The 25,597-nt window shown below is 62.2% G+C and overlaps 1 protein-coding gene across 2 annotated transcripts in view; it reads left to right on the top strand.

Annotated features, from left to right (window-relative positions):
- Positions 1 to 24,651, top strand: part of EPHB3 (EPH receptor B3) — a 28,382-nt gene extending 3,731 nt beyond the window's left edge. Inside the window, exons 2-16 of one of the 2 annotated variants that reach the window (XM_072866931.1) lie at positions 10,015 to 10,079; positions 10,453 to 11,125; positions 18,544 to 18,699; positions 18,844 to 19,179; positions 19,981 to 20,105; positions 20,268 to 20,436; positions 20,531 to 20,636; positions 21,053 to 21,105; positions 21,291 to 21,413; positions 21,513 to 21,760; positions 21,998 to 22,213; positions 22,305 to 22,454; positions 22,542 to 22,735; positions 22,901 to 23,056; positions 23,370 to 24,651. In XM_072866931.1, coding sequence (XP_072723032.1) covers positions 10,015 to 10,079; positions 10,453 to 11,125; positions 18,544 to 18,699; positions 18,844 to 19,179; positions 19,981 to 20,105; positions 20,268 to 20,436; positions 20,531 to 20,636; positions 21,053 to 21,105; positions 21,291 to 21,413; positions 21,513 to 21,760; positions 21,998 to 22,213; positions 22,305 to 22,454; positions 22,542 to 22,735; positions 22,901 to 23,056; positions 23,370 to 23,478 — 2,879 coding nt within the window. In that variant the 3' untranslated portion in view covers positions 23,479 to 24,651. Of the gene's footprint in view, positions 1 to 10,014; positions 10,080 to 10,452; positions 11,126 to 18,543; positions 18,700 to 18,843; positions 19,180 to 19,980; positions 20,106 to 20,267; positions 20,437 to 20,530; positions 20,637 to 21,007; positions 21,106 to 21,290; positions 21,414 to 21,512; positions 21,761 to 21,997; positions 22,214 to 22,304; positions 22,455 to 22,541; positions 22,736 to 22,900; positions 23,057 to 23,369 lie in introns of both variants that reach the window. The other variant, XM_072866930.1, reaches the window with a different exon arrangement.
- Positions 24,652 to 25,597: the final 946 nt, after the last annotated feature.

Below are 25,597 nucleotides of genomic sequence, written 5' to 3'. Positions count from 1 at the left end.
CTGTCAGAGATATTTGGGGAAACCAGTTTGTTGCATTTTCTTTCCGTGAGCCGTTTGCTGCTGCCACTGGAGCAGGGGAGCTTGGCGTTTAATTAAAACAGCCCGAGCAATCTGAATCACAGACTTGCATGTTTTTAAAATTGTAGCTGTTCCTGTTGTGCTGAGTCAAACTGGTTTGTCGGGATTAAGCGTCTCCGCCTGGGAGCCGCGCTGGGGGAAGGGTGCCGAGGCGGCCCCAGGGTTGGGATCCCCTTTCCCGGCTGGCAGAGGTGGCTGGCAGGGTGGGTGCCAGCTTCCCCCTGAGCAGCCCCCTGGGAGAGGGGGGGGACTGGCCCCATGGGCTGCAGTGGAGCCGGTGGCTGCCATCGCCCTCAGCTTCCCCGGGGTTGAAGCCATAATGAGTTGGCGTCGCTTCTGGAACAACGCTTCTTGTTCCCAAGCGAAGCATATGGGGGACGGTGGGGATGGGGGTGCCCCTCCATGGCCGTGAAGCCCCTTGCGGGGAGCCAGGCATGCCCCGGGGACGAGCTGCCATCTTGAAGGCCAGGCAGCCTTTTGCAGTGGCACTCCCGCCTGGCTGGGACCGTCCCATTTGAATTCGTGTATTGTTTTTTTGTTGTGGGGTTTTTTTTGTTGTTGTTGCTCAAAAATCAGTCCTGTGCGCAGGCTGGGGCGGGGCGCGGGCCATCCCCTCGTGGAGCCGAGCCCCGTGCAGACCTCGCGCGGAGCCATTTTGTAGGGCGAGTGGGCAGCCTGCCTGCGGAGGGCCAGGCTTGGTGCTCTTGGCGAGGCCTCGTCCTCCCGCGCTTGGGCTTCTGCATCGCCTGCCCTCAGCGCAGCCATCGAGGCCTCGTGGGGCCAAGCTCGGGAGCGGGGCTGCGTCCCCTTCCCATAGGGCCGCCATTTCCAGAGGGGCTGCAGCCTTCCCCTGTCGCCCGCTTTCCCCTCGGCGCAGCTGAGCCCACCGGCCCGTGCTCCCCGAGGCAGGAGGGAGCGAGCCCAGAGCCGGCTTCGCATGGCCGCCCCTCAGAGGAGGAAAGGGAGCCATCTTGGGAAGAGGCAGGAGCGCGGCGGCAAGGCCGAGCGCCGGCCCCGTGGCTGCTCTCGGCGCACGTGCCAGCGCGTGCTGGCCGGGGGTCCTGGGCTGGAGGGGGGGGGATTGCTGGGGGGGGTCTTTTTATTTTATTTTTGCCCGTCGCTAAGCTCCGCGCTGTCGGGGCCTGGCGTTTCTCACGCGTGTGGCAGGAGCTGTTGACAAACACCTGTTTCCCGGCCCCCTCCCCAGGAATGCCCCGGGGGCCCTGCGGGGGCTGCGATGCTGGAGCGGCGGGGGGGGCAGCGGGGACGCCCCCTCCCAGGGGAGCCCTCCCCAGGGCTTTCCTGCCCGGCGGCAGCTGCGGGGGGGATTTGGGCCTCCCTGTTCCTCTCCGCGAGGTGCGGCCGATGCGCAGGGTTGCCAAAACCCGTCCCGGGGAGGGGACACCGGCCCCCCCAGGCTGGTCTTGCTTGTCCCTTGGGTGCTCAGCCGCCTGCCCGGCGAGGGCTGGGGCGCAGGAGGGACCCCGCGGGGGGGGGGGGTGCTCGGCGGGCGCGCACGCACACGCGGCGTGCGATCCAAGGCCTTTTTTTATTAATGAGAAAAATGTGCAGGGCTTGAACGATCGCCAGGAACAGATTTATTCTAGTTCCCCAGAAATTAAACTGAAATGAAGGAGCGAGTCAGCCCAGCCCGGCACCCCCTCCTGACTCTGTGCTTGTTTTAACTCTGGAAGAATCTGACTTTGGGGGTGGGGGAGGTGGGGAAGAGGGGGGGATATTTGGGTTTAAGCAGTTCCAGATGGGCTTGGTGCTCTAGGAGAGCCGAGGAAGCGAGCGGAGAGCAGCGCAGAGATTTGGGTAACTGCCCCAGGCAGGAGAGAGGAGGGAGATCTTGGCAGAAAGTCCTGCTCTGCGCTGCTGGGATGGGATGGAGCTTGGCAGCCCAGCCGCCCCGTCTGTGGGGCGAACCTTTGGATGTGCAGCAAGTAACCTTTTTTGGGGAGGGGGTGGTTTCTTTTTTTTTTTTTTTTTAAATATCATTACTCCTTCCCTGGGCTCTTTCCAAAAGTACAACCTGGAAAAAAATGGAGCTGGAGGGGGGAGAGGGGCCTTTTGGATCTCAGCCTGCCACAAACGGTTGCCCTGCGGAGGCAGGCCTGCAGCACCGACCGCATTCCCTTCCTTCCCCCAGGGACTCTGGGGCTCTCCGTCTACCTGCGCCAGCCCGGCTCGGCCTGGTGGCCCCATGGGGACACCTGTCCCATGAAGCCACAGCCACAGGGCAACGGGGCCATGGAGGGAGGTGGCGGGAGCGTCCCCGTCATAGCAGGGCCTGGAAACACAGGAGGCTTTGCAGGCTGATTTGCTGCCTACATCCTGGTTGATGGCATTTGTGGCTCGAATAGGTCTGGCATCTCCTGGTTGGATGAGTTATTTCTGTGGCAGCGGAGGGCGGCTGCATGGCCATTCCTGCTGCGGACAGCGACCTATAAATCTCTCCTGCCTGCTGGCTGTAGAGCTCCTGCCCGCCCGGCGCGGCTGGTCGTGTTGTCCCTGTGGTGGGGAGCTGCAGCGGGCAGCCCCTTCCCCTGGGCCGGGCAGGGACGTGCCCGTCCCAAGTGGGCAGCAGTCATTTTAAGGCCAGCAGGGTGTCTGGCAGCAGGCAGGGCTGAGAGGCTGTCCGTGGGGTCCGTCCGTTCCCCTTGCCCGCAGCCTGGCAGAGCGAAAGCAGCTTTTCCCCCTGGGCAAGCCAAAGCAGCGAGCACCGGGGCGCATCCACCACGTGGGCAGGGATGGCAGCTCTTCCCCGGCCGAGCTGACCCCAGCGTGGCACACCGGGCTCTGACATCCGAAATCCCCGTGGTATTAATAGAACAGTAATTGCAGTGCAGGGCTGGACTCGGGCAGCTGGCTCGCGTCCTTTCCCGGCGTGAGCATGGCCTTTCTGCAGGACTGGGGCCTGGCAGCGGGACCTGGCAGGGCTCGGACAGCGGGCTGCACGTGTCCTTGGCATGCGATTGCAGGGCAGGAGCCTGCCGTCCTGCAAAAGGCCTGGGCTCCGAGTACCGTGCTTTGGAGGGGGATGCATGCAGCGTAGGTGCCGGCGGGCACTGGAGCCGGGCTTGGCATGGCCCTGCTTGCAAAATGGCAGAAATCTGCCCTCCCCGGCTCAACCTGGTGCGTGACCAGGAGGAAGCGAACGCCCGTCCCTCCCCGCATCCCGGGCGCTGCCACTTGATCTGCTTTACACAGAGCTGGCACCTGTCCTCTCTCACATGCTTCAGTCTGTCTCGCGGCCGTCAGGAAACAGCTCCTGGCGAGGAGCACGCGGCCGGAAAACCCTCTTCAGCCAGTTAGCGGCCGGCGGGTGGGCGGCGGGGCAGGGCTGAAGGGAGGGAGCACTCCCGTCCCCCTCCGTCCCGCGTGCCAGGCAGCTCCCGGTCATCCAGGAGCTGGATCTGGCCCATCCAGAAGGTGCAGGGCACTGGGGTCGGATGGGGGGACTGTGAGGGAGATGCAGCTGGCCGATGGCTTGGAATGGCTTCCCGTCTCCCCGTGTGAGGTTGTTATACCCCGGTGCGGGATTGGGAAATGGAGGATGCATCCTTGGAGCATCCTTGGAATTGGCATCTCGGGCTCTGCTGTGAGTTTACCGTGGTGCCAGTGGTGCCGGGACCGGCAATGGTGCCAGGACCGGTGGTGCTGCCCATCCTCGGCCGGGCTCTCCGGGGCAGGGACTGCCTGCCCTTGTGCGTGCGTGTGTGATGTGTACAAAGGGGCCTCAATCTCAGTTGGGGCCTCTGGGCCCTGCCATAATGCAGAAATAATGAGTCTATTATTAAGTGCCCACAGTACTTCTTCACTCCGGTGGCTCGCCTCCAGCAGCAGGCAGAACCTGCCCCGCTTGAAGTGGATGTGTCATCATTTGCCTCAGCAAATCCGATCCCCTTTGATGATGGGCCAAACGCCCTTGGCACGAAGGGCCACAGCTGTGATACAGGCCCCATTTTTTTTTTTTCCTCCCCCCTTCTCTCTTCCCTTTGTTCCCAGTTCGTTGTCAAGCCGTCGGCTCACCTCGGACCTGGGGCAAGCGCGCGTTGGTGGGCGTGGGCGGTCTGAGCCCCCGCGTCCCCCGGGAGAGGGACGGGGTGGGGGCTCAGCTCCCACAGCAGCCCCGCGTCGTCCCCCCTCGGCGCTGGGGAGCAGCAGGCTCCCTGCTCGGCGTAAGGATGGGTTCCCAGCGTGGGCGGTGATAGGGAGCGCTCCAGCCCTGCCCTTGGGCTGAACCGCACCGCCCCTGGCCTGCCCGGCCCGACAGCCGGGGACGGCGAGGGTGGGACCCTGCACAGCCCCCTGGCCTTGCACCGGACGCTTGGGCAGCATGGTGGGTGTCCCCGGGAGAGACGAGATTCCCGGGGGAGGACGAGGGTGCGTGGGCTGTGCAGCATGCCGGCAGTGCTGCCAGCCCCGTCCCTGCAGAGGGAGCTGGCAGACAGCGTCTGCGGCACCTTCGCCAGGCTCCCAAACCCCGTGCTTGGCACCTCTGCCGTGGGTACCCCGGCCCACCCTGGGTGCTGCCAGCCCTGTGGGTGCCCTGCCAGCTGCCTGCCTCCCTCCCTGGCCGCAGTCTTCCTCGCTGCTCTCCTGGTTCCTGGCCGCGTCAGCAGGAGCCTCCCCTCCCCGCAGCGTAGCTTGGGCACGAGGGGCTGCTGAGTGCTGAAACCTCCCAGCGCGACAGCTCCGAAGCTGCTGTCCGCAGGGTGCCCCGTCCGTGGAGCACGTGCTCTGCCTTGGGCTGAGCGGGACAGGAGTGCTTTACCCTTGCAGGCAGCATGTGCGAGTCCCCTGGCCTTGGAGGAGGACAGCCACAGCGTTTAGCCGGGGTCAGAGGGGGAAGGACCCTCCCAGAGGAGGAGGAGGAGGAGGAGGAGGAGGGATCTGGCTGGGCAGCATGCTCCAGGAAAATGCATCATGGGGTCTCCCAGACCTGACGCGGGTGCAGGGCACTCTGTGTGGCTCGGCTTTTGTGTATGTGAAACGCTCGTCAGCGGGAAAAGTGCAACCTCAGGTTCTCTCCCACAGGCAGCTCTTTGTTCCCAGATAAAGGACCTTACACCAAAGGCCCTTTGTGCCGCTGCTCAGAACGGTGCCGGGATTAATTGTACCGATAGGTGCTTGAATGGGGAACGCGCAAGGCCACTCGCTCCTGCCGTAATTATCTCCAAAACCAAGGAGGAAATTAAAAATGTGCAGGGAGATGCCCCTTTTGGTGGCTTTTTGACTAGCAGGCAGTCACCGAGACTGAAAGTGCATCCCTAAACAAGCTGCCTTTCCTTCCAGAGGAGCACGGCAGCGAGGGAAGAGGCATCTGGCACCACCGTGAGCAGCCACCACAGCGGAAGCCAAGCCATGTCCTGGGGCAAATGGCCCAGCCATCGATGCTGTCTGCAGGAGCTCGGCGTGGGGCGAGTGGCCTGGCCTGGCCCAGCCACTCGCCCCACGCCGAGCTCCTGCAGACACGGTGCTGTGGTGTGCATAGCTCCCAGAGAGCATGGGCACATTGCAGAACAGGTTCCTCTGTTTGCGGTGAGGCTGCGTGGGCGTCTTTACTAACTTTCCTCCCTTGCCTTCTTTCAGGATGCTCTGGACTTGCGCGAGTTGCCTTCTCCTCGTCAGGGCAAGGAGCTGGCGTCCTACCTTGCCAGCGCATCCTGATAAAAGCCGGCAGTCCCCATGTTCAAAGACGAGAGCGTTCAAATCGGAGCTGGTTGGTGGAGACAATTGAGTCTTCCCCAGCGGCTTCATCTTGAAAGAATTTTGATTTTTCGCTCCCCCCCCCTTTCTGGCTCAGCCGCCGCTGCCGTGCGCGTCTGCCGCTCAGCAGCGCGAGACGGGCTCTCTGGGCCTCTTAGAGGGGGGAGTTCAAACGTTTTCGCTGGCCTCAGACCGTGCACACCGCATTCCTGAGCCCCTGCGCAGGGAGGAAGAGGTCCCTGGCTCCAGATGGGTCCTTGCCAGGGCTTCCAACACCCAGCGAACTGCTGGGGACTCTGCGGAGGTGATGGGAGGGCTGCTGGCAGGGGACCCCTAGTCTTTGCATCTTGGGGTGCACCTGGGAGGAGATTTTTGCAGGGCAGGGAGGAGATAGCAGGAGCCATGCTCACAGCCCTGTCCGAAGAGTGAGGCTCCTTCCCTGCCCCGGGATCCCACTCTGCCGTGGAAATTCTGCCTTTATGTGGGGTTGACCGTGGCCTGCTGCACTTGCTGGAGCATAGTGGGGCTCCTGCAGCATCCCTTCCCTTTGCCCGGCTGGAGGTAAGGAGAGGACAACTCCCCAGTGCTGCAGACAGTGATAAAGCAAGCCTTAGGGTGACTTCCCCAAGCTGGTGAAATTGGGAGCCAATTTCCCGTTGACTAATGGGACCAGGCTCTCGGTGCAGGATTGAGGTGGCTTTGACTCACTGCTCGGCCAGCCCTGACGCTGTTCACGTCCCTCCAAAGCACCTGCAAACCTGAGTTGAGCCGGGGAACCGCCAGTGCTGCCTCCAAGCCCACCTCTGGCACCATGTGCAGGAGGGAGAGGGCATTTGGCTACTCCCAAACCACTGAAACCCGGTGCTTTTCCATCTCCCCAGCCCTGGGCACTAGCCCGTGTCCCTTTCATGGGGGGCCAGCGCTCGATGTGCCCTGGTGTTTGCTGGAGAAAGGACACAGGTTCGGTGCCAGGCTGCCGTGAGATCTCTGCAGCAGCTTTAAGGGCAAAGAGCAGTTTCCGCAGCTCAGCTGCGGCCGGCTTGGCTCAGCATGCTGCCGCCGGCCCTGGGACCACGCAGTGCAGCAGCCTGCGGGGCCGTCTGCCCGTGACCTTCACGGGCGGTGGGCTGCGAGGGGCTGGGGAGCTCCGCTGACCCTACCTGGCCCCGCTCACTCCTGCAGCTGCAGGAAACCCCTGCTGCCCTCTGCGCTCGGCCCGTTTCCTTTAGCTAAGTTGCTCGGTGATTTTATTTTTATTATTTCCCCGCCCCGCTCTCTCTGTGCAGTTTACATGGCTCTCGCGCCAGCGGCCGGCTTGGCTCTGTCAGTTTTTTTCCCTTCCTCTGCTGGTCAGATGGCAGATGCTGCCAAATTAGGATGCAGGCAGTGAGCCTCCTGTCCGAGCTGCGTCTCTGCCCCAACCCGGCACTCGTGGGGAAGGGTGCTGCTGGAGGAGATGGCTGCCCGTGTGCCCTGTCCTGGGGCCAGGCCAGCAGGCCAAGCCCTGCCTGCATGGGGGCTGCTGGCGTGCAGGGGTGTTCCCGCACACCCTGGGTAGGTTTGGGGAGCGAAGCTCCCCTCCCACCCCAGGAGCGGGGATGCCCGCGTGGTCAGGTCCGGCCCGGCTCTGCCGTGGCTGGCCACGGGATCCTCGCGCCGCCCCGCTCGCGGGCACGCCCTGCCACCCAGATTCCCATCTCCCCAGCCTGACTCACCGCTGCGGCCGCTCATCCGCACCGGCCCGTCCCTGAGCACACAGGGCACCCCTTCCCCACTCCTCCCACCGCGTCCAGCCCTCCCGCACGAACACCCACCCAGCCGCCCGCGCCGGGAGCGGGACCCTTCGCTGGCCGGACCCGCGCGGGGTCTCTGCGCCGGGACTTGGCAGCCCGGCGTGCTGTCAGTGCCGAGTGCGCGCTTGGCTCTGCTCTGCCGGCGGCGCGGCGAGCCTGGGCCCTCGCGCAGCACCGCTGTGCCCTTATTAGGGCAGCCGGCGCGGGGCCTGGCCCTCGGAGAGGTGCGGGCAGCCCCGCTCTGCAACCTGCTCCCCCGTGGTCCGGCACCGGCTGCCTTCTCTGGGAGCCACCCCGGGGCAGGGGCCTGGGGAGCGCGGCAGCGTCTCGGGGAGGTCTCATGGCCGTGCGGAGCCGCGCTCGGGCCCCTGCCGGCGGTCTGTAGCTGATGCTGTAGGGGAGGGGAGAGGGATGGGGGTTTGCTGCAGTGCCTTGGGACCGGGCAGAGGCTGCCCCATGGGTGCCCAGCCCCGTCCTGCACATCCTGTGCCCCGGCCTTCCTGGCATCCTCGTCACGAGTCGCCCTGCATTACCCGCTTGGCAGAGGGCTCCTTCCTTCTCTCCCTCTGTTTTTGCCGGATGTCCCTAGTTTGTGGTTTTGAGAAACAGCAAATAACGACTGCCCGATAACCACCTCTGTGCTCCTTCTGTGTGCAAAGAAGAGCCAGTGTCAATTTGTCCTTCCTGCTGCCCCCCAACCCTCTCCCGACTGGGGAGCTGGCACCACGAGGGGTTTTCCTCACTCTGTCCCCGGTGCCGTGTCTGCTGCCAGTGCCACCAGCCCGTGATGGGACTGCGTTTATGTTTGCTCCATGCACACAGTTTGGGCAAGAAGCAGGCTCGCCAGGCGGGCTGGGATCCTGGCAAACAGCGAGGCGGGTCGGAAAGCCCACGTGTCCCCGAATGTGCTTGTTTATCGGTGCCATGGTGGCACTTGGCAGCCCGTGCTCCTGGCCTATCCATGGGTGCTGGCTCGGGAGCTGCTGGCGGGTCTCCCCGGGGTGGGACGCAGGAGGAAGGTGTTTACCTCCAGCCAGGCTTCATCCAAAACCCTACGATGCGTGAACATTTCCTTCCTCCTCCACACTTCCTCCCTGGCTGGGTCAGCCTGTGGTTTTCCTGGGGTGGAAGGAAAGAAGCTGAAACTGCCTCTCGCTTCTGGGGCTGAGCCGTGGTGTCCGGCATGGCTGAGCTGCCCCGGCACGTCCTGTGCCCTGGCCTTTGAGAGCGAGCGGCTCCCAGTCCGCTCATGGCTCTGGGGGCTGGAGAGCCATGGCTCCCTGCCCTGCGTCTCGGGCCTGGGTGGGCTGAGGGACGGACGGATGGACAGTCCATGGGGAGCTGTGCGGGGTCTGGGATGGGGCCATGCCTGCAGCTGGGGAGGGGGATGCCCTCAGCATGGAAGCATTTTGGAGCTGGTCCTGGGCCCTGCTCGGGGCAGGCACCAGAGCCCCTCTGAGCACACCAGGGTCTGCAGGGGGCTGTTGCCCAGCTCTGCTGTTTGCACCCCCCCACCCCAAAACCCCCCTGGGCAGGAGAGGGGCCAGAGGGACCCCCAGGGATCCCTGCTCCACTCCAGACAGTCTACGGGGCCATCCCTGGAGTGGGGGTCGCAGAGCCAGCACCCACAGAGGGGCCGCTGGCACTGGCCCCAGAGCAAGTCACTGTTCTCCGTCCTTGCGTTTCGCTCCCGGTTTTTGCGCGTGGTGCTCGCACGGAGCCGCGCGGCTCTGCCCGGGATTAGCGACAGCTGCCTGCAATTGCAGCTCTTCCCAGACAAGCGTCTCGCTCCCCCAAGGCTGGGGCTGGGGCTGTTTGGGGAATGCTGCCGGGGTGGTTTGTCTTGTAGTCTGCTCCAGGAATGTTGGCCAGACGGTCAAATTCTTCTCCCCTCTTGTAAAATAAGTGATGTGGGGCGTCTCTGGGAGAGCAGCCTGCCAGTCCCTCCTCCTCTGGATAAACCTGCCTGGCCCGCACCGCCCTGTCATGGGAACAGGCCCTTTCAACCCCAGCCACAGTAAATACGCGCCCTGCCAAAGCGGAGGGGGAGGGCGCGGATGGGGGCACCCGCTCTCCCTTCGCTGCACCCCCCGCGCTGGCCGGGAGGCACGGCTGGCCGCGCCGGTGGCTGGGGGTGGCAGCCCGTCCCGCCCTTGCCACCTGGCCAGCTCCTCGTCCTGCCGCTTCCCCGCTCCAGCGCGGCTCTCCGGGGACGCCTCGCTCTTCCTGTTCTCCTGACAGGAGAAGAGAAATCTGGAGTCTGTCTGCGCCGCTCCCCCCTCCTCCCACCATGTCTCACCCCCCAAGTTGCTGTTTTCCACAGAAATGTCAGCCTCGGCTCTCCTCTCCCCCACTCTTCCTGGTTTTTTTCCCTCTAATCTTGGTATTCGTCTCCAATTACTTCTTTCTCTCCTCCTTCTCCCTCCAGAGACCCTGATGGACACGAAGTGGGTGACCTCTGAGTTGGCATGGACAACTCATCCAGAGACGGGGGTAAGTCTGGAGCCAGCCCTGGTCCCAACCTCCAAAGGGCATGGCTGGCCCCAGCCCCACGGGAATCGGGGCTGATCGCCAGCGCCTTCGCAGAGCTGGCTGCGTCTCCCCCCTCCCCCTCCACGCTTATCCTCTCGCCTCGTGAAACCATCTCCTCCTGACTCCGTGCCGGCAGAGCGGGAGCGCCGTGGTCCCTGGCCCGGGTTGCTCTTAGTCACCTTGATGACCGGGAGTGTTGGGACAGGTGGAGGTGCAGCTGCTTCTCTTCCCTGCTGACTGTTGCCCGGTCCCCCCCACCCCGTGTCGTTTGCGATGTGTCCGTGGCACTGATCTCCCCGGCTGGGGGTCTAACCCGCTTCCTTCTCGTTCACAGTGGGAAGAAGTCAGCGGTTACGACGAGGCCATGAACCCCATCCGCACGTACCAGGTGTGCAACGTGCGGGAGGCGAACCAGAACAACTGGCTTCGCACCAAGTTCATCCAGCGCCAGGATGTCCAGCGCGTCTACGTGGAGCTGAAGTTTACCGTGCGGGACTGCAACAGCATCCCCAACATCCCCGGCTCCTGCAAAGAGACATTTAACCTCTTCTATTACGAGTCGGATACAGATTCTGCCTCTGCAAACAGCCCTTTCTGGATGGAGAACCCTTATATCAAAGTGGATACAATTGCCCCGGACGAGAGCTTCTCCAAGCTGGAGTCTGGCCGCGTGAACACCAAGGTGCGCAGCTTTGGCCCTCTCTCCAAGAATGGCTTTTACCTGGCCTTCCAGGACCTGGGAGCCTGCATGTCCCTCATCTCCGTCCGGGCTTTCTACAAGAAATGCTCCAACACCATTGCTGGCTTTGCTATGTTCCCGGAGACTTTAACGGGGGCCGAGCCCACCTCTCTGGTCATCGCGCCGGGCACCTGCATTCCCAACGCGGTGGAGGTGTCTGTACCCCTGAAGCTGTACTGCAACGGCGACGGCGAGTGGATGGTACCCGTGGGAGCGTGTACGTGTGCCGCTGGATATGAGCCGACGATGAAGGATACCCAGTGCCAAGGTATGCGCGTGGCGGAGTGACCGTGGCTCTTGTCCCCGCGGATGCATTGATGCGGAGGAGGTGCTTTTGCGTTGAGCTCAGTCTGTTTTCGGAGGCCTGGGATCTGGGCAGGCTCCCTGAGGAGGGAGCAGGGTGGTATCAGAGCAGGGTGGTATCTCAGAGGACTGGTCTGCAGTTTGACTCAGCATGTGGAAGCCTTAAAGCCTTCGTGGTCTGGACCAGCGCAGTGCCTGCTGTGACACGCTGGTTAGCATCCGCCCGTGCTATCCTCTGCAGGATGCATCTCCTCACCAGGAGATAGCTCAAGGCATGGTCCTCAGCAGGGATCCAGCACATTTAAGCCCCTGAACATTACCAAAACCTCCCTCTTGCCCCTGCTGCCGTGTCCAGCGTCTCCCCTCTCTTCCTCCTGCGGTGCTCGTAGCTGGGCAAGCAGTTGTTCCTGGCAAGCGTGATTTCACGCTGCTTGTGCAGAGGCTCTCGGAAACCCTGGTAGTGAGCGGGGCCCCGCTGCGCTGGCTGCGGGAGAAGCCATGCGGATGCTCGCTCCCCCTGCCAGTGCTGAGGGCTTGCGGCGGGGAGCGTGGGGAGCGGCACAAAGGCAGGGGGGCCGAAGCTCCCTGTCGCTGCTCGGAGGGGAGGGAAGAGCATCCTGCACACGGAGATACTGGGGATGGAGACCCACCCTGGGCAGCGGGATAGCCCTGTGTGGGTCCTGCAGCTGCCGTGCTCTCCCACAACAGTTTTAGTGTTGCTGTTTCACCCCAGGTGGGGTGTATTGGTAAGGAAAAATCTGCCCAAATGGATGTTGCTCTCCCTTGGGGTGATTTTGTCCCTGGGAACCGTCCCTGGCATGCAGGACCCTACCCTGAGGTGGCTGGGGTTTAGGGCAGAAAGGTCGCCGCTCCCCTTGGCTGGAGGCGTTGCGCAGGGAGCGGGACGCTGGCTGGGCCCCCAGCGCTGGATGCCTTGTGCTTGCCGATGACGGGATGCTTGGCGCCGGCCCTTTGCTCTTGGCAGGGGTGATGTGATTTGGGATGGCCCGTGACGTGGGGCTTGGGCCAGGCTGGCCTCTCCGCTGGCTTTAGGAGCAGTGTAGCTGTCAGCCGTGCCGCTGCGGCTGGTCGGGGGGAGCTCAGCCTCCGTGGGGCCGCAGCTCTGCTGGGGGACTGGAGCCTGTTGGTGCCAGCACAGCCCCGACTTTGGGGGCAGGTTGCTTGTGGCCCTGGCCCCCTGCATCAGTCTTGTGAGCAGCCGATCTGGCTCCTCCTGGGGCAGACGGACACCGGTGCCAGGCATCCATCGCTGGGCAAGGAGCCCACGCTTAAAAGCATGCACTGGGGTCCACGCTCCTGGGGAGCTGGTTTCCTTCTTGCTTGGGCTGGGAGATCTTAGACCGTACGGGGTGTTTGCTCTTTCCCAGCGGGGTTTGGGCACAAGGTGACACCGTTTCCAGCCAGCATCCGGGCTGTGCTGAGCTCGGGCATCCTGATGCAGGACCAAGGGCTCCTCAGGGTATCACTGCAGCCCAGGACAAGGTCCCTTCTCTGCATCCCCCCAGCCGGGCAGACGCCCACACGGCGGCTCTCCCAGCGCCTTTAATTTCCCCCCCTACAAGCCCCAGCTTCTTCCCCAGCGCACAGGGAAGCCACACTGAGCCGCGGGCACGTCTCCATCCGGCAGCCTGCCCTCTCGCTGGGCAGAAGCAGCGGAGTCCTCACGTTTCTCTGGGAAAGTTGCGCTGCGCTTGTAGGATCAGATTTTCCGCCATCTGATCGTGTGTTTTAAGTGGAAACAGCTGAAGAAGGGCTGGGAGAAGCCGGAGCCACAGTTCCCTTTTCTGCTCTCGGCTGAATGTTCCCTTACCCCGTTTCGGCAGCCCAGCACCGCCGAGAAGGCTCTCTGCCCCGCGGTGTGGGGAGAGGTGCGGATGTGGCCCTGCGGAGCTGGGGTTTCAGCGCTCCTGCCCCGGGGAGCCGCCGAGGCTTCACCGCACAGGCGAGGAGCGCTCCGAAGTGCCAGATGGCATTTTAATAAATAACAATACCCAGTTACTGCTTAGATGGGATAAGCCCTGTTGTAAATCTCCCCCTTTCCCCAGACTTGCAGTGGCCTTTGAAGATCTCCTCCTCCTCCTCCTCCTCTTTATCTCCATCCAGAGCCAGGATTAGACCTCGCATTCAGACCTGTTACAATGCAGCTTGTATCCCCGTCCCTCGGGAGCGAGGGCGGGATGCCCGGCTGAAGGCAGTTTCTTTGGCATGCTTTGTAATGCGATACGCCAGGCTGGTATCTGGCGCTCTAGTCCTGAGTTGCCACAGCATTGATTTGGCATCTCATTCTCAGCCTCATTATCTTTATTTAATTAGCACACGGCCCTTCTGGGGGTTGTGCCGCTTCCCACACGCTCCCCGCCACACAGAGCTGCAGAGGCAGCTCTCCCTGGAGGAAGAGGAGCTGCTGGCCGGGGAGGGGGACGAAGGCTCCCACGTGCCTCCGCGGGGAAGGGGTACGCTGCCTTCGCCCCCTCGCACCCCAAGCCCCGCAGCCCCCGTCCCTGCTCCTTTTAGTCTGCAAGCACCCAAACCGTTCGGGGGATTTGGTGTCAAGGCACTCCCCGCATTGCGCAGGCAGGCGGTAGGAGTTGCCTTCGAGCCGTGCGGGGCTCCTCGACGTGCAGCACCTCCCCGAAAAAGCTTCTGGGCGTGTGCTCCCCGCGCCGGATTTTCCGGGGTTTGCACCCCTCGTGTTGCTGGCTTCACCCAAGGACAGAAAGGTTTGGGGTCTGGCCGGCCTCTGTGCCAGGGCTAGCAGCGAGCCCCTTCTCACGTGCCCCTCGATGCCCATGGGGGGTCCTGGAGAGGGGCCACGGTGCCCCCAAAGCCTGCGTCCCACTCGGGAGGGGGACTGAGGCTGCGTGGTGCAGTTGATGGACACCCAAACCATAAAAGCACATGGGGAGACAGTGTGTAGTGTGACACCGCGCTCTCCTCAGACCCATTTCTCAGCCTTTTTGATGACCCTTTTCTGCTGGCACCAGGCGCTGTCTGTTTGGGCACAGTCTGTAGACGATAACAGGTCAAGCTGGGGCCAAAATCTGAATTTTTTGTAAAAATAAATTGTCCTTGCAATCAGTGACTAATGGAAACATCACCGCGAATTAAAAAAAAAAAAAAAAAAATGCCAAGCAAGCATTGCACTTGCCAACTGTTTGCAGCTTTGCATTGCAACATGGGCTTGCTGCATGAAACCCAGGAAGTGAAACTACCTGCTAGTAATTGCCCGGGCTCCCAGATCAAAGGCAGCTCAGCAGCGCAGGCAGGGGAGAGCTGCCGGTTTACAGCCAGGCAGCTCCACAATGGGTTACTTGTAACACGGTCGAGGAAATCTGCCTCTGCCGTCCTGCCTGTGACCCGCTGTGGCTCGAGAAGCAGCTTTGCTTATAGAAAAAATTTTTTTTTTCCTTTTAAAAAAAAAAAAATGGGTTTCCCGCCTGTTCTTTGGATGCCACTGTTCAAACGCCTGAGGGCTCTTTCCCTTCTCTCCCCTTCAAATTTACTCCATTCACTTTTGGACTACGCTAGCGTGAAATATTTCCACCCAAAGGGTGATTTAAAAAAAAAAAAAAAAATCAAGTGCCTTTTAAGAGAGACTTAAAAAGAGAATTACCGCCTCAGCTATAGCCAGGTTGTTGCTTCCACGGCTCTAATCCATCTGCAGCCGCTTACGAAAGCGGGAAGGGAGCGAGCCGTGCAGGTTCATAAAGCACAGATCGTCCCAGGCAAACTCGATTGCTGCCTTTAAAGAAATTACAGGGTTGCTGGACAAAGGGATGTGATCGGTTTAATTTATCTAGGCTCAAGCGAGGCGTTCTACTTCAGTCCTACAGGGAGAGAAATAGCTGGAAGGATGCTGCCCAGGCTGGAATAGCGTCGTGTGGATGGGAAAGCAGTGGAGACCTGAAACAGCTGGTATTTCCCAATGTGCCGTGGGCTATCCCTCCTTCCCTTTCCCAAGGGAGGGGACCCCGAAGTTTTGGGGATGCACGTGGGGTTCGTCGCTGCTTGCCTGCATCCCGTGCAGTAATGGAGGCTGCCTGCGGGATGAGTCACTGCTCTCTGCTGCTGCCAGGAGGGTTTTATTTCGGTGTTTTTTTCGGCTCCCTCCCTTGGATTTTATTCACCGGGGTGGGGATTGTATTTGGGAAGAGTGCCCTCCTCTTCCCCCAGCCCTGCGGTGCAGCTCTGCGAGGCAGGATCAGGCCCCACAGGTGGGCAACTGATGAAAATCCTGGAGGGGCTGCCAGAAGCAGCCAGATGGCCGGCGGTGAGTGCCGTGCCATGCCGTACCAGGTCTGCGATACCCCGCGGAGGGTGCAGGGGCAGTTTTGCAGCGGCTCCAGGGCTGCGTTACTGCCCCCCTCCCTCCTGCACCCCACATAAATCCCTTCCGCAGCCGATCCCCACTGTCAGGCCAGGCTGCGTCTCCCTCCCATCAAACCAGCGGCTCCTCTTCAGACCGGGGAGCTCCGCTTCAGTTCCCTGACCTGTTATCCTGTGGCTGTCAGTGACTGTCATGTTCTCCCCGGAGGTGACCGCAGCCCGGCACCAGGAGATGTGATCTGTGTGCAGAGGTTCAGGGTTGTGATTTTATTTGAGGACGCTTCGGCAGGAAAAGTGCTTATGCAAACCTCTTGGTGAGGAGAGGGGAGCCCGGCTCCCTGGCTCCGGCTGGATGGAGTCACGTTCCCGCTCCGGAGCTCCCGGTCTCGTTCCCCGGCATGCTGGCCAAGACAGTGGTGGTTGTACAGGCAGTTTCTTGCAGAGAAGAGATGACACAGCGGCTTATCCACCAGGGACCTGGGATCAGTTTTCAGCTCGGTTACAGCCTTCAAATGTGGCGGCTGAGAGCTGTCACACTGCCACCGAGGTCTTTATGCTCTGATTTATTAAGCGGAGTTGGAAACTTAAACACTGGAGTGCATCTGGGCCTCGGTCCCTCTCCTGCTCTTCCCCTGCTTAACAGGGCTGGGATGTGGCTTGTCCCCCTCCTGCCGGGGTGGCATGAGGGTGCAAAGAAATGACCTTCATCCCTTGTGCCTGCACTGGGCACTCCTGAGGGATGGCAGGCAGCTGCCCGAGGACAGCTCTGCCTGTCCTTCCTCCCGTGTCCAGGAGCACGGGAGGTCACTGTCCCCTCCGTGCCTGTAGCCCACCGGGCACCGGCTGGCGCTGAGCGTGCAGGAGGCCAAGCGCCATCATCCCTCCTGCATCCTTTGCAGAGCACCTCGCTGTCCCCGGCTGCCGTGCCGCGCTTGGGCTGTCGGCTTCACACAAGCTCTGGTTGCTCCAGCTTTGCTCTCCCCCCAACAAGCCGGTTATTTCAGGGGGTTTTGTCCCTGATGGATCTGGGCTGCTGTCCATAACCGAAGCATGTTTGGCAGCTTTCTGAGCCCAGAGCGTTCCTGTCCAAGAGGTTTCAGTCATCTCATTCCTCAGCAATCTGGTTCCTTATGTGTGAATCTGCATCCACCCAGCTTGAGCCGCCCGGGACTCCGGCTGGGGTGGGTCTGCCTGTGCCGAGGCTGCTCCGCTACCTCTGGGCATCTGCTGTCCACGTCTTTGCATTTTGTGGTGGTGAGGGTGGCCGGGGCTGAGGGGATGGGAGCCCTGGACCTGCTGGCCAGGGGTTTCCATCGCTCGCAGAGGAGCAGGTCTGTGCACTCCTTTGCCCTCCAGCCTGCGCAATCGGGATGGGCTAAGCTTTCATTTCCAAAGGGAAGGCCCAGAGGTTGGGTGAACTCAGGTCAAGGAGCTGGAGCGAGTCGAGCCATGTGGTCAGTCCTGTTCTGACCGAAGAGGAGTCTCCTTGCCGGAAGGCTCACGCCCTGGGAGCAGGAAGCAGCTCCTGCCACCCATCCAGGCACAGGGGCTGGAGAGCGTGCGGTTCGCAGGTCCCCTCCTCGGCAGCGGGGTGCCTCCCCCCGTGACGGGGCTGCTCGTGCGTCCCCCTGCCCGGCAGCACCACGGTGGAGCGGGGCTTCTCCCCTGCGGCTGCTGCTGCTCGGCGCCTGGGCAAACCGGGGGCCAGGACAGCACCCCGAAGCTGTGTGCGGGTCCCCACGGGGCCAACCCAGCCCGGCAGCGTGTGGCTCAGCAGTGCTCCACACCCCACGCGTGGGGCTGCAACCAGCTGGAAAACTTCCACGGCGGGTGTCGGGGAATGCCTCATAGCAGGAAACTTCCGCTTGCTGCAGCCCCGTGAAGCACGAGGAAACCTCCTCCTGTTTACGGGGTGATGTGCGACAGGCGTGGGAGGTGGGACAGGGCTGCGGGAGGGTTACGTGCCCTTGGGATCTGCCCTAACCCTGGCGCAGCGAGGAGGACGCGCCCTTCTCTGGGGCCGTCGGTGCTGATGCTGCCCCGGCCGTGGCAAACAGGGTGATGCCAAAGCAGAGCCGACGCCGGTGGGTCTCTCGCCGCTTTGGCCAGCTGTGAACGCAGAGCACGGGACCCGCTTCCTCGGAGCAGCACTGTGATAAATCAGGCTATTTCAGGGTGTGGGTCGGGTTCCCGAGGCTGCTCTGTCCCTTGGCTCAAGTGCCGTTAATCCTTTCACGTGCCCTTCATTACGACTAAACGCCCCATGGTGCCAGCCGGGCCGGATCCCAGGACTTGTGGCTCCTTGAAGGACCCCGATCGGAAGCAGGGGTAGGAGGTGGCAGTGATGCTGAAGCAGCTCTTTAGCCAAGGACCTGCAGGAATGTTTTAATCTCGCTCAGCGCTCCACTTGAGCCGGCCTCAGGAGCTGCCACCGCCCTGGGGCTGAGAAGTGGCTGAAGAGCCCGAGGCAGAGGGTTTGGGGCTGAGTGGCCGTGTTTGGGGCTGCAGAGGCCTCTCACGGGGGCTGCTGCAGGCAGGCCTGAGGGGTCCTTTCCTTCCCAGCCTTATTTCCCCAGAGAATGGATCCCTGACCCTATGGAGTGTGCTGGGCATGGAAAGCAGCTGGGGAAGGGGGAGCCAATGCGTGCAAAACCCTTGGGAAGTGCAGTGAAGAAACAAAACTGGGGACGTGCTCTTCTGACCTGCCCTGATCCCTGTACAGCTGCTGGCGACCAGCTCTTCCCATCTCCAGCTGCCCCGGGTCTGCTGCCGGAGCACAGCGTCTCCTGGGCAGAGCCGTGCCTGTGCTGGCGGGTGCCCCTGCCCTGTGCCAGCAGCCCACTCTTGCCCGGCCAGCGGCACCGTGTCCCTGGGCATGGCTGATGGCGGTGGGAAAGTTTGTAGGTGGCCTGTGGTCCTCAAGCCACTGATCAGAGATTTGGCAGGGAGCAGGGAAGGGTTTGCTCAGCCTTGAGGGGAGCGGTGGATGTTTTCTGGGTGCACTTTCTAACTCAGGTCTGTTTTCCCTTCCTCCAGCGTGTGGCCCAGGAACCTTCAAATCTAAGCAGGGGGAAGGTCCCTGCTCTCCCTGCCCTCCCAACAGCCGGACCACCTCCGGAGCAGCAATGGTCTGCACGTGTCGAAACGGCTTTTTCCGGGCGGACACGGACCCCGCGGACAGCGCCTGCACCAGTGAGTCCTGCCCTGGGCGAGGAGGGGAGGTGTGAAGGCAGTGGGGGTCCGCACCGGGGCGGGGGGGGGAGTGTGCTGTGCCCACGCCGGAGGTGAGCCAGGCATGGGGGCATGCCATCCCTGAGCCCCACGTTCCCCCCGCAGGCGTTCCCTCCGCCCCCCGCAGTGTCATCTCCAATGTGAATGAGACGTCGCTGGTGCTGGAGTGGAGTGAGCCGCAGGACATGGGCGGGCGGGACGACCTGCTCTACAACGTCATCTGCAAGAAGTGCAGCGTGGAGCGGCGCCTGTGCACCCGCTGCGATGACAACGTGGAGTTCGTGCCGCGCCAGCTCGGCCTCACCGAGCGTCGCATCTACATCAGCAACCTGATGGCCCACACCCAGTACACCTTCGAGATCCAGGCCGTGAATGGCATCTCCAACAAGAGCCCTTACCCTCCCCATTTTGCCTCTGTCAACATCACCACCAACCAGGCAGGTCAGTGGAGCTGCCGGAGAGCAGGGGCTGGCTCTCCACCGCAGAGTGGAGCGAGGATTTCTTGCTGACAGTCTTGGAGGCTGCAGTCCTTTGTGCTGCTGCGTTACTGGCTCTCTGCGCCTGCATCTAATCCCCTGGGTAAATTCTCCTCCGTTTAACGCGTGTCCCTGGAGGAGATGAGATCAGAACGCGTGCAAGCGGAGAAGGGCAGGGTTGGCAGATGCTCCAGAGAGCCCTGGATCTCCTAGACCTACCCCAGAGATGTTGTGCCTGCTGTGAAGGGAGGAGGAAGGAAATGAGATTTCTCCCCTGTGGGCCTGGGAAGGCTCAGCACCAGCCTAAACCTTTGCAGCCAGCCGAGTGCTCCGCTGTTCCCTCCTTCCTCCCACTCTGGCCCGGCTCCAGCATGCTGGTAATCTCCAGCCGCCGCGCTCTGATCTGATTTCATGGGTCTCGTCGGTGGGGTGGAGCACGGAGCTCCTGGCAAGTGGAGGAGGGGAAGGAGCCCCGGTTTGGGCTGGCAGGGCCCTTCCCCAGGCCAGTTAGCAGCTAGGTGTGGGGTGAAGCGTTACCTCGGTGCTATTTCTGAGGCTCCCCTTGGTCCCTTATCACCTTAGCTGAAAGATGTTGAGATCGCACCTCCCTACGGAGACTTGTGGGAGGCTAGTCTCAAAGCTTTTCCATGCCTTTTCACCGGGGTCATCCGAGCAGGTCCCAGGCAGAGTCCCCTACACTGATGCGGGATGGTGGAGGGGGGAGCCTGGCACAGATGGCTCATTCCTCCCCTGCCCTCTTTCCTAGCCCCGTCTGCCGTGCCTACGATGCACCTGCACAGCAGCACCGGGAACAGCATGACGCTGTCGTGGACTCCCCCGGAGAGACCCAACGGCATCATTCTTGACTATGAGATCAAGTACTCGGAGAAGGTAAAGCAGGAGGCAGAGCAGCCTTTTTCCCTCCTCCAGCCCTTCTGGCTGGCCGTCAGCACCATGGCAAAGGGGGTCCCTGCAGAGATAGTGCCTAGGGGATGTGGGAGCCAGCAAAGTGGGGATCGCTTCACACAGGTGACACACACATCTCCCCTACAGCAAGGCCAGAGCGATGGCATCGCCAACACAGTCACCAGCCAGAAGAACTCAGTGCGGCTGGACGGGCTGAAGGCTAATGCTCGGTACATGGTGCAGGTCCGGGCACGCACAGTGGCTGGATACGGCCGCTACAGCCTCCCCACGGAGTTTCAGACAACTGCGGAGGACGGTAGGTACCAGGACTGGGCTGCCTCTGTCCCCCAACCCTCCTACACGTGCTCCTTCCCCAGCTTGACTTTGATTCCTGCCTCTCCCTCTGTCAGGCTCCACCAGCAAGACTTTCCAGGAGCTGCCTCTGATCGTGGGTTCGGCCACTGCGGGGCTGCTGTTCGTCATCGTTGTGGTGATCATCGCTATCGTCTGCTTCAGGTACTGGCTTTGCAGGGAGGCGGGGTCCAGAGCTGGGCTTGGGGGTTGCTCGTGTCTGCCCCAGAGTTTTCCCCCTTGCCTGTGGGTAGAGCTCTGCAGCTCCAGTCTGAGAGCGAAGGACTGGATCTGCCGCACGTGGGTACCAGAGCGCGGGTCCTGTGGGAGGACTGTGCATCTCTGCTTCCCCAGCACCAGCTGGGGCTCTGCCCAGGCTCCTACCATCCTCTCTCAGCACAACTAGGCCATCTTCTCCCATTGCACCTTGGGCGGAGGGATGGCTCTGCTCACGGGCTGCCGGAGGGGAAGCTCTCTGGCATAAGCTGTCTGTGCTGGGATTTGGAAGCTGGCAGTGAATGTCTTTGCCCCATCAGGAAAGGGATGGTTACTGAACACCTCCTCTCGTCTCCTTTGGGCAGGAAGCAACGCAACAGCACGGACCCCGAGTACACGGAGAAGCTGCAGCAATACGGTGAGTGTGAGGGCCCAGCAAACAGGCTCTGCCTGCCCTCTCCCAGTTCCTGCCCCGTGTGCAAGCGAAGGGGCAGCCTTCGCTAGCCAGGGACTGGGAGGGGTGGGCTAACAGCCAGCCAAGCTGGCTCAGCATCTGTCACCTGTGTTGCGTCCCTCCTGGTGATGACTCCTCTGCCCTTGCAGTCACCCCTGGGATGAAGGTCTACATTGACCCCTTCACCTACGAGGACCCCAACGAAGCCGTCCGGGAATTCGCCAAAGAGATTGACATCTCCTGTGTCAAAATAGAGGAGGTCATTGGAGCAGGCAAGTCCCAGGGCCGAGCACAGCAGCTGCTGAGACCGCCGCGTCTCACCCTGCTGCGTGGCTCACCGTGCCGCCCCCTTCTCTCCTTCCCCACCGCAGGGGAGTTCGGCGAGGTGTGCCGCGGGCGCCTGAAGCTGCCCGGCCGCCGCGAAATCTTCGTGGCCATCAAGACACTGAAGGTGGGCTACACGGAGCGGCAGCGGCGGGACTTCCTGAGCGAGGCCAGCATCATGGGCCAGTTCGACCACCCCAACATCATCCACCTGGAGGGTGTGGTGACCAAGAGCCGCCCCGTCATGATCATCACAGAGTTCATGGAGAACTGCGCACTCGACTCCTTCCTCCGGGTGAGCATCCATCCCCTCCTGCCCTGGGCTGGGGGCTGCAGCGCATGGGGGACAGCAGCTCCGAGCCCTCCTTTTCCACCCCTCTGCAGTCGTGCTGGCACACCCAGGGCTAAGCTGTGCATAGACATCGTGGGGTGGGGGAAGAGGGGTGGCTCTAGGGAGGAGGAAGGTGGTGGTAGGGATCCTTCCCCAATCTGTTTGGGGTGTTGCAAACCCCTCTGATCTCTCCTCTGGCAGCTGAATGACGGACAGTTCACAGTCATCCAGCTGGTGGGAATGCTGCGAGGCATCGCCGCCGGCATGAAGTACCTTTCAGAGATGAACTACGTGCACCGGGACCTGGCTGCCCGCAACATCCTGGTCAACAGCAACTTGGTCTGCAAAGTGTCCGACTTTGGGCTCTCTCGCTTTCTGGAGGATGACCCGGCCGACCCCACCTACACCAGCTCCCTGGTATGGGACACTCGTGGGGGATCCACCGATCTGGGGGTGGGGGGAGACACCTCAGGTATGTGCTAAATAATGGAGCTGTGTATCCGTGCAGGGGGGCAAGATCCCGATCAGGTGGACGGCTCCTGAGGCCATTGCCTACCGCAAATTCACTTCAGCCAGCGACGTGTGGAGCTACGGCATCGTCATGTGGGAAGTGATGTCCTACGGGGAGCGACCCTACTGGGACATGTCCAACCAGGACGTAAGTGCTCCTTGGGGAGTGGGGAGCTGTGGGCTGCCCCTGCAAGCCCAGGTGGCTCACAGCCTGCCTCTGCATGTCTCTCCACAGGTGATCAACGCAGTGGAGCAGGATTACCGCCTGCCACCCCCCATGGACTGCCCCACGGCGCTGCACCAGCTGATGCTGGACTGCTGGGTGCGGGACCGCAACCTGCGGCCCAAGTTTGCACAGATCGTCAACACGCTGGACAAGCTCATCCGCAACGCTGCCAGCCTGAAAGTCATCGCCAGCGTCCAGTCTGGGTCAGTGGCATCCCCGCTTCCAGCCAGGGCTTCCCCCAAGCCCGGAGAGCACTGGCGTGGTTGGGACTAGAGATGTGGGAGGGCAGGGATAAGAAATCTCCCCCGCTTCCAGTTGCATCTGTCTATCCCCTGCTCCCTGTGACCCGTGGCTCTCTTGCCCTTTAGCATCTCCCAGCCGCTCCTGGACCGCACCGTCCCGGATTACACCACCTTCACCACCGTGGGAGACTGGCTGGACGCCATCAAAATGGGACGGTACAAGGAGAACTTTGTCAATGCCGGCTTTGCCTCCTTCGACCTGGTGGCACAGATGACTGCGGAGTAAGTCCCTGTTTGCGGAGGAGGGAGGGGGCTGGGGCTGGGGCTGCTGCACATTGTCCCTTGTCCCTTGCCTCTCCGGCAGCCAGCTCCTCCTGCCTGAGCGTGCAAAGGGCCGAGTTGTGCAAGGGGTTTTCCCAAGTGTGTTAAGGTCTGGGATTCAGCGTCCAGTTTCCTGTGGTGTTAGAGGGACGCTGGAGCTTGGCAGAGGGCTGTAAGGAAGATGGATGGGTCCCTTGGCAGCAGCTAGATGGGGCAGGGCCACGTGCTGGTATTGCTGCTGGCAGGGGGCTGAGTCTTCACCTTCTCCTTGCAGAGACCTGCTGAGGATAGGGGTGACGCTAGCAGGGCACCAGAAGAAGATCCTGAGCAGCATTCAGGACATGAGGCTGCAGATGAACCAGACACTCCCGGTGCAGGTTTGACCGCAGGGGACTCTGCATTGGAACGGACCGAGGGAACCTGCCAACCAGGTTCAGTTTGCGGTGCAGCCCGGCTTCCCGTTTCCCCCTTCACACGGCGCTCCTCTGCCTCGGACGGTCGCCTGGGACGGGACGGGATGGGCTGCCCTTCCCTGGATCGGAGGCACTCATGCCGAGAGGGAGCCCAGCTTTTCGTCCTGTGTCCTGGAGCGGCGAGGCAGCAACGCATCTTCATATTGAAGATGGATTATGGGACAGAGATGGCACATCCCGCTTCCCGCCCTGTCTCGGTGCTCATCGGTTTGAAGAGTTGTTCTGCTTCTTGGATTTCTTTTCACCCCATTTTCCCCCAAGTCCTCACTTCCCTCCCCTCCCCGACGCCACAGACTGTTGACCCGTCCGCTGAGTCCGTCAGACACGTCCAAACCCTTCCCTAACTCTGGTCCCCGCGTGGAAGCAGCCGGGGGAGGCCGAGCCGGCGACAGGGCCAGGGCCATTGGCCCCAGACAATCACTCCTCTCCTCCAGCCCTGGTGGCCCCTCCGCCCGAGGGTCTGCACTGGAACGTGTCCGAAGGGAAGGCTTCGCTCCCTTTCTTGGCTTTGCACGCCAGAACCCAAACCCCATGAGATTTACTATGCAGGGAGTTAGGCAAAAAAAAAAAGAAAAAAGAAAAAAAAAAAGAGATATATTAAAAAAAATAAGAGGGAGCAGAAAGGGGAGGGAGGGAGACCAGGTGCCCAGCTCCGCATCTCTGACCCTCTTGGTTCTCCTGGCCGGCTCTGGACTGCAGAGCGAGGCCGTCAGCACGTTTGCACAGGGACCCTCTGCCCCCGGACCGACGGCAGCCGCGCTCCCCCCCGCGAGGGGACGGAGAGCGGGGCTGGGGCAGGGGCTGCACCAGGGGCCGAGGCCCGGCCTCCCCCAGCCTCCTCTTTTATGCAGAAGGAGCAGGTGCCGCCGGCGCGGCCGCCCCGCTCCTGACACACGCTGTGATTGCTGCCAAAAGACTCACTCACCTTTCCCTGAGGATTCACTGCAGCCCGGTTCCTCCAAGCCAAGGGAGAGACTCCCAGCGTGCCTGAGTGTGCGTGAGTGTGTGCATGCGTGCGTGGGTGTGTGCTGGCCGGCAGGACTGTGTGAGGCAATGGGCAGAATAAAGGCAATAAGAATTTTACCGGAGTTTCCTTTGCTCGATCGCGCTCTCCCTGCAGTGGGCCCGGCTACCTGCAGCTTCGCTGCCCGCCGGGATCCTCCTCCTCCTCCCGGCTGGCCCCAGGCTGGCTCTGTGCCCTTCTCTGCTCCCCCCTTCTCTTGCTGTCGTGTCGGGCGGTCCTGCAGGGTCCCCCTCGGCACCGGTGCTGCCGCAGGGTTGGGCCAGGCAGCGATGCTGTACCCACCCTGCAGTGCCGGGGGATCCAGCCTGTGGGGTGCGTAGGATGGAGGTTACGAGTCCCAGGGCAGAGCCATCCGTGAAACTCCATCTAATGCACTCAGAGATGTTCATCCTTTTTTTTCCCCCATCCCCTCCTCAAGTCAGACTGGAACTGTGGGAACCAAACCCGGTGTGTGAAAACCGAGCGGGGAGCAGCCGGACTCGCTGCTCATCCCACTGCCAGCGGGTCCCTGCAGCCCCAGGGCTTCTCCGCAGACCGCCGGTCCTCCTCTGCTCTCCCCAGGCAGAGTCTGGCCCCGGGCAGGAGTGTTGCAACAGCCACCAGCATCCCTGAATCACCGGCCTCGCTCCTCGCGTGAAATGGCAGCTGCTGAGCCAGGTGGGAGCACGCCAGTGCAGGCAGCGAGGTAACCCCTCTGGGGGCTGCTGTCCCTGGGAGAGCGGGGCCGGGGGGTCCCCATGCCCACAGCCCGGAGGGGATTGCTCCCTAGTAGCCGAGTGGGACCCCCGGTTGCTCGTGCTGGGGGGTTTCAGGTCCTAACCCCCCCCTCGGCTGCCATACACCTCGCTGGCTCGCTTACAGGGATGCTTTGCTGGCGGTGCAGAGGGGCAAGTGGGTGCTCCCTGAAATGAGGGGGTGCACCCCTGCACTCCCCCCACGCTCGGCCCTGCTCCCCTCCTCCCCGGGCTGGCCGAGCAGGTGCTGTTTTTCCCCTTTCCTTGAAAC

This window comes from Ciconia boyciana, chromosome 7 (genome assembly GCF_034638445.1).
Source record: "Ciconia boyciana chromosome 7, ASM3463844v1, whole genome shotgun sequence".
Lineage (NCBI taxonomy): Eukaryota > Metazoa > Chordata > Aves > Ciconiiformes > Ciconiidae > Ciconia > Ciconia boyciana.
Note: the sequence above shows the minus strand (reverse complement) of the source record. Positions and strands in the feature narration are given on the sequence as shown.